The 7620-nt window shown below is 56.4% G+C and overlaps 1 protein-coding gene across 1 annotated transcript; it reads right to left on the bottom strand.

Moving 5' to 3' along the window:
• Window positions 1-1511: 1511 nt before the first annotated feature.
• On the bottom strand, window positions 1512-6547 carry MISP (mitotic spindle positioning; the record flags this gene model as incomplete). The annotated part of the gene is made up of 4 exons (XM_084248609.1): window positions 1512-1668; window positions 3106-3144; window positions 4186-4313; window positions 4861-6547. The coding sequence occupies 4 exons, from the start codon at window positions 6545-6547 to the stop codon at window positions 1579-1581; spliced, it is 1944 nt and encodes a 647-aa protein (XP_084104735.1). The 3' UTR covers window positions 1512-1578.
• Window positions 6548-7620: the final 1073 nt, after the last annotated feature.

Raw genomic sequence — 7620 nt, 5'->3', positions numbered from 1 at the left:
CACCTTCCTCCTCTTGCCAAGTGTGCCTCAGGCTGGGCAGTCCTGCCCCCCAACACACCCTCCTCCACACCCCCCACACCCCCCCTTTCAGGCCCACCCCGACCTCCTGGGCCTGGCTTGGGACAGCTTCAAGGAAGATTTCCTGAAATAGCCTCATGTGGTTTCCCTGGAGGCAGCTGTAAACCACACAACTGTAGGGAGGTGACAGCCCCCAGGGGTGGGTGAGTTACCGCCAGCTGCTCCAGGGGGTTGGGGGAGCCCAGAGGCTGGAGCCATTGGAAGGGGTTGCCATTGGGTTCTGAATCAGGGGTCAATGCTCCCCAGTTTACATGAGCAAGTTTATATAACCACCCAGGAGACTGGTCTTATCACTACCCTATTGCAGGGGAAACCGAGGCAGGGTGATCAGAAGACAGGGCCACACAGCCAGTGGCTGCAGAGCTGAGATGTGGGTCCTACTCCCACACCCTTGACTAGATGAGCTCACCCGCCAGCCTGAGCCCAGTATACACACAAATCCCTTTACTGCCCCTCTAGCCTTCCCTGAAGCCAGACCTGTTGGGAACAAGCGCTTAATAAGTGCTGTGAGCACCAGAACTAGGATTGACGCTATTGACAAGGGAGGGGCAGGGGCAGGGGCTTTATGTTCTTAAAAACAGCCCTTGATCACCCCCAAGCATGGGTGAGCACCATAGCACTCGGCCCCCAGGAATGCTGGTAGGGTCCTGACAGCCCCGCGCGAGGCTAGAAGACCAGAACGGGGGGTAGGAAACAGCACCCTGGAGCAACAAGCGTCTCCCAGAAGAACGATAAAAAAGGGGGAGGCTCAGGGCGGGTCCCCCAGTCAGGCAGGAGATGGGCTGGAAGCTCACTCTGTGTTTATTTCTCGATGGATGAGAACAAGCAATTTGGGGGCAGAACAGAAGGACCCCTTCCTGCCCTCAAATGGAGCCCTTTTCTTTGCCAGGTGGGGGGCTGTCCCCATGGACCGCGTGCTGCAGAGAGGGTTGGAGGAGGCACAGAGGTGCTCAGTTCTCTTCCCCAGGACCAGAAGTTTCTCCAGGGCTGGACCAGGGCAGGTTTCCCTTCTCAGACTGGGATTTCTTAGGGGGAGGAACAGAGTGTCTCCCCCCTCAGCCTCTCAGCTCCCCATTGTGCCAGGACCCCACCTCCCTCCTGACTAGCCACTCCACTCATGGACTAGTGGGAACAATCAGGGCTGGAGCTGGGGCAGGTGGAAAACTGGTCTCTTTCCTTCTTGGACTCCAGTGTTTGGCAAAGTCTTGGAAACAGAAAGAACTGACAGAGGTTCTATATCAACCAGAGCTTTGGACACATAAAACAGAACAATTTCTATTTTAGGAAACTAGAAAAAACAAAATGAAAAAAAAAAAAAACACCTTAAAGTCTGAAGTACATCTACCCTTGGTGGATGTCAGCATCTGATTTGTGGTTCTCAGATGGTGGGGTGTTGACAAGGACCTCTTTCCTAGGGCGGGGGGACTGGTGATAGTCTTGGCAGTTCCCACAGAGGGCAAGGCAGGGCAGGACAGGGTGGGGAGGTCCTTGTCCCCAGGTTCACTCCTCATCTTCACCAGCATAAATGCGAGCTTCCCAGCGTTCTGCCATGGCACTCTTGCGGCGGGTCACCCGCGTGGCCTCCAGGACCTGCAGAAGAAGGCACGGAGTTCCCACAAGGGTCCTACCCCACCCTCCTCTCTCCCCCCACTGCCAACTCATAGGGGAGGCCTCGAACACTGATAAGCATGAACATCTCCTCCTCTGTTTCAGATCTTCTACTCCTAGTAATATGGCCAAAGAATGTCATAATTCATACTGAACTCTGTAGCAGGGAAAATGCCTTTCAGACTTATTTTGGACTCAGCTCAAGGAGCGCCACAAACATATTCCAGAAATCTACTGAGGTAGCTGGACTTCCTTTTTTTTATAAAAGATTTATTTATTTATTTATTTATACAAGCACTGGGTACAGTCAGAAGCACGGGACGGTGAGAGAATTCACCAGAGCCAGAGCAGAGCAGGCAGAAGGACCGAAGTACACCGCTGAGGGGAGCAGCAGGCGGCAGGAGAGGTCTGCGCGCCATGTGGGACCCTTGCCTGGTGGCCGGGTGGCAGGGGAGGCCCTGGTAGCTGGACTTCTAAATACACTTATATGACTCTCTCCCCCAAAGAAAATGCCCTTATCTTAGGCTCAATCTGTCCTCAAACCTTCACCATTTGTTAAAGAAACAGCACGTGAACCCCTTTTCCACAATCTATGCCATGACAGGTATCAAAATTAGATCATAGGAAAATCTACCTCAGGAAGCCAATCAAGAAAATACTAGTTAAGGGCCTCCCCGGTGGCACAGCGGTTGAGCGCTGGGTTGCGAGGCTGCCCGCAGCCTCTGCGGTGTCGGTTCGATCCCCGGCTGCTCCCCGGCCACCAGAGGAGGGTCCCACGTGGCGCGCAGACCTCTCCTGCCGCCCGCTGCTCCCCTCAGCAGTGTACTTCGGTCCTTCTGCCTGTTCTGCTCCCCGCTCTGGCTCTGGTGAATTCTCTCACCCTCCCGCGCTTCTGACTGTACCCAGTGCTTGTATAAACAAAACAAACAAACAAACAAATAAAAAAAAAAAAGTATTTAAAAAAAAAAAAAGAAAATACTAGTTAAGGGGCTCCCCTGGTGGTGCAGGGGTTAAACTCTCAGCACTATGAAGCTATTGGCAGCCACTGTGGCATGAGTTTGATCCCTGGGCAGGGAGCTGACCCACAGGGTGTAGCAGGCCTCTCCAGTCTCCCCGCTGCTCCTCTCAGCAGTGGATCTCAGTTGATCCTCCTGTCCTGCTCCCCACTCTGTCTCAGGTAAATCCTTCCCTCCCACCCCCGCACCTCTGGGCTACACCCCAGTTCTTGTACACATAAATAAATAAATAAACAAACAAACAAATAAATACCAAATCTTTTAAAAAAAAAAAAAAAGAAAGGAAACACCAGTTAAGTCCTCACACACAAAAGAAAGACTTGTGAAGGCCCCGAGACCATGAAGAAGGGGGACACAGACTGGGGAGGGGCAGACTTGCGTCCTCCCTCCAGGGCACACTCACCGCCGAGTCCACGCGGTCCGAGGGGTTGATGCCCGCGTACTATGGGAAAAGAACACAAGTCAGCCCCCAAGGCCTGCCTGCCCCGCCGCCCGGAATGCAAGTCCGTGCAGACCCCACTTGGTCGCCACTGGGGGCAGAAAGGAGGCATTTCCCGCCCAAGCGTCCCTTGATCACCCCGAACTCAAGCCGTCCTCCCTCCTGTTCCCTCATGCTGTTCCCCATACAGCTGTTCCCCAATACAGCCTCTGTCCATCATTTCAAGTTATTTCCTCTTTGTAAACGTCATTGTAATAAAGACAATGCGCGTTATTACGGAGTGCTTGCTCGCACGCTCGGAGAGGCTGTTCTTGTCATCACACGCATTTTAGGGGAAAACTGAGGGTCAGAGGGGGGCAGGGCTTTGCCCAGCCTCTCACAGCTGGTGAAGGGCAGGGCTAAGACTCGAACCCGGGTTACTCAGGTTACCCAGGGCTCCACTCTGTGCCCCAAACTACTGGCCAGGTTGTGGGGACCAGGCGGGTGCAGCTAGAGCTGCTGTTATTCTCTGTGGTGCCCCAATCTCTGCACAGGAGAGGGACTCATCAGCACAAAGGTGTGGTATGGAGTCCAACTAGGCACTTGCAAGCCAACTGACGGTGGGTACAAGGGGCATGACAGGACAGCCCCCCAGGTGTTCAGGGTGGGATGTGCAGTGTGATCACAAAATAATCATAACGAAATATCATCACAAAATAATGATAACAGGAATAAATACATTAAGACAATACCAATGATATCGATAAATTGCCACTACTCTTCTCCAAGCAGAGCTTGTCCCTCAGTCTTTGAGTCGAGGGGGACCCTGGGGACTCTGCCTAAGTGGCTCTGAGAGGAGACGTCCAGACAGGAAGAGACGCTGATGTTATCCACTCTGCATCTCACGTGGGGGAGACACGGAGGCACAGTCGCCCGCAGGGCAGCAAGGGCGATAGAACGCGAACCTGGGTCAGAGTCAGGTCTCCCTTGATCCTCCTGGGGTCCCCCAGGAATACAGCAGTCTCAGCCACACCTCTGGGGGCACAGGCAGGGTTCTAGACTCACCCACTGCTCCTTCTTTGTCCGCCCAGAACCATCTTCACTAGGGGCCTCTGCTGTCCATCTCGGGCCTGAGTGCACGCGCTCAGGGGTGAGGGAACACGGCTCATTCACGCAGTAGCTGCCCGTGGTGCCTGTTGGGAAGCCAGGCGGAGGAAAGCTCATCAGGGAGGGTTCCAGCGTCCGCTGAGGACAGAACATCTATCAGACCCCAGGCCAGGAGACATAGTCTCTAAAGCTGGACCAGTAAAGAAAATGGGTGAATGAATAGGCAGACAGAGCAGAAAGCTACTTGGGGAAACCGACAGACAGATGAGCAAAAGAGGCCGTCAGCAGAGACCGGATAGACAGTGGGTCAAGCACGCAAGGGGAAAGTCATTTAAGGTGACAGGGATATTTTGTATTGTTAGAAAGGAGCAATCGACCGAGAGACTAGAACATCTGTAAACCTGTATGCATCTAATAACAAAGGCTCCAAATTCATAAAATAAAAATCCTAAGGCAAAGTTGAACCTCCAGTTTAAGCAGACAGGCAGGCAGAGAGACCAGCCACTTGGAGGTGTGGACAGGGCTCCCAAGATGTCCCCCTACCCTCGGCCCCTCTTGACATCCCCAAACTCCACCTCTGCTCCAACCTCCGATACCCAAATCCAAGCAGCCATTCCTGGGGCCCGCTCTTACCAGATGCCCGAGAAGAACTGGAGTCTTGGTCGCTGTCCTCATCCCACGTCGGGGAGAAGACCTGGGGAAACAGGGCGTTCCGCCGCTCCTCGGCCACTTCCCTCTCGCGGCGCAAGACGTTCTCCACCTCTTTCTCCAGCAGCTCAGATGACTGGGACCGTTGTAGCCTAAACATTGGGGTCCCGGCTACTGGCCAGTCCCGACCCCTGGGGTCCTCATCCCGCTGTGGCGTGTCTGGGAACCTGAACCGCAGAGGGCGCAGCAAGAAGTACTCCCTCCGGACGACACCCCCATCGGCTTGTAGGGGTCCCTGCTGGGGTTTCCAGTGTTCCTGCTTTATGCCTGAGGTTTTTCCAGAGCTTTCTGAGAGGCGCCGCTGAGACCCCGCGACCTTCGGAGAGCCCACAGTCTTGGCCGCATATTCAGGGAGCCCCCTGGCTTTGCCGTAGGTGCGGGAGGCTGGGAATTCTAACGGGGGGGTCCCGGAGCCCAGGTAGGGGTGGTAGGCATCAGGTGGGATGCGGTTCACCTTCCGCATCTCTGGAGGCGGGTCAGCCGCACTGGCGTCTGGGGCCAGGCTGAGGATGGAGTCTGAGCTGAGGACTCTCCTGAGGGCAGGCTGGGGGCCCTGGGAGACCCAGTCAGGAGTGGCTGCCCGGTCCACCTGCAGGCCCTCCCGCCGGTGGTCCTCCTCGCGCTGAGTCTCCTGCGCAATGTCTCGCTGCACGTAGAGGGATGGGCGGCCCCTGTCCCGCCGCGGGGGTGTGGTCAGGCTCACCTTGGCCAGCAGCGGCCTGGTGGGGATCTCCACCAGCTCCTGGTGGCTGGCCGCCCGCCGCAGCCCCCTCTGCTCTCGGAGGTCCCTTTCCCGCTCTTGGGCCAGTCGGATCTCCCGCTCTATGGGGGTCTCTTTGGGGAGCTCCGGTGACTCCTCTTGGGACCAGGAGGCAGGGCTGGCCACAGCTCGGACACCAGACCGAGTGGACCAAGCGCGAGTGCTTTTCTCTTCCACGGCCTCCTTCGCCTGGGGCTTGGTGGGGACAGTGTACCCATTGGCCTGGGGCAGACTGTTGAGGGGCTTGGGGGCCTGACTCACCCTGGGTGTGGTATACGTAGGAGCCACCCTAGCTGGTGGGGTCTGGGGAACCTCCCCGTTGGCCTGTTCCAGGCTCAGGAACTGCTGCCTCGCTGCCAGGAAGTCTATCTGTTCTGTGTCGACTGCATTCTCGTTGGGGGACATGAGCTGAGGCTGGCCAGGGGTCTTGGGGTCCCTGTGGTCAGGGGTGCCATGCAGCGTGGCCACCGTGCCACTCTTCTTGACGACCTGACCCTGGATGACTTCCCGGCGCTCTCGCTCCAGGTCCCACGGCCTCCTGGGCAGGGCATCCCTGGAGTCCAGGAGGTAGGCATTTATCTCTTCGTCCTCATTGTCTTCCGGGCACAGTGGCCACTGGGAGAGCCGGGAGGGTGAGCCTTGCAGCGTGCGGGACACTCCCGTTTGCACCACATCCAGCCGGGCCTTGTGGCCAGCGGGCCACCCCTGCGGCTCATCCTGGCTCCAGTCACTGGCCTCAGGCCCCACACCCACCAGCCTGAAAGTGTAACTGGTGTCCCCATCGAGGGCCAGGCCGGTGACTCGAGGTGAGTAGGAGCTGCTGAAGATGGGGTATCGGGTCACGCGGTCCATATTCTGAGTTTCTCAGCGTGCCACAGGATCTCAGCAGGCAGATGATGGGGGCTCGCTAGGGAGGAGGAAATGACAGGTCAGGCCACTTGGGCGTGGTACAGGAAGAGGCACAATCCCCAGGCCCTCAGAGGGCAAAAGTCCTGGACAAGAGGCCTCTGTGATTGGTTCAGGGATGGGTAGGTGACCCAGGCCTGCTAGTCAGAGCATTCCATTTCCTGGCCTCCTCAGTTGTCTCAGAGATGGACATAGGACCCCGGCTGGCCGATGGTATGAAATCCTGGGACTGTGCAATAAACTGGAAAGTTGGGCCCTCTTAAGATGGTGGGATGAAGCTAGACTTGCTGGGGGTCATATGTTCCTGCTTGTGGACACAAACTGCTCAAAAGCAGCCCCAACTCAACACAGTATCTGAAAATAATTTGGGTTCCTGGATGCAGCTGTTCCTGAATCCCCCATCCCTGTGTTGACCCAACAACATGGCCCATATGTGCCTGACATTCGCAGGGCCCTGTTGCCTCATCTCTAGACACCGCCACCCCCCTCTCCCTCTCCCCCAGATGGTTGTGTCTGACTCAACACATCCCCTGGCAGCTCCCTGCCCCCAGCAGCATGTGTATCTGCCTCTCACCCTGCACGCACTCTGAGATACTGTTTATGATGTTTTCAGTCTGACGTTTACAGATAGCCCCACAGGCCTGTCCCTTGCTGAGGGGTGTCCAGTGGGGAAACCAAGGCTCAGAGAAGGGAAGGGACAGGTAGAGATTCGAGTTCCCACAGTCTGTTCATTTCCCTGCACCTGCTGGTGGAATGCCTGCCCCTTCCCACACAGAGCTATAAAGCTAGGCTGGGATCAGGAAAGCCTTGGACCTTGTCCTGCTGGGCTGGGCATCACCCTGACCGGGGAAACTGACCCACGCCCAAGTGTCTTAAGTTCTTGCTGCGCTTGCCTCCAGGAATCTCCTTGAGGGTTAGCTGCCTGTTATCACACCTCCTTGCTTCCTGGCATCTCCGGGGTATATTTCACGTGCCCAGCACTGGGCATTCAAGGCCACCAGTTGCTCTCAGCACAAACC

This window comes from Talpa europaea (assembly GCF_964194135.1).
Source record: "Talpa europaea genome assembly, chromosome: 12".
Lineage (NCBI taxonomy): Eukaryota > Metazoa > Chordata > Mammalia > Eulipotyphla > Talpidae > Talpa > Talpa europaea.
The sequence above is the reverse complement of the archived record's forward strand: the minus strand, read 5'-3'. Positions and strand labels throughout refer to the sequence as shown.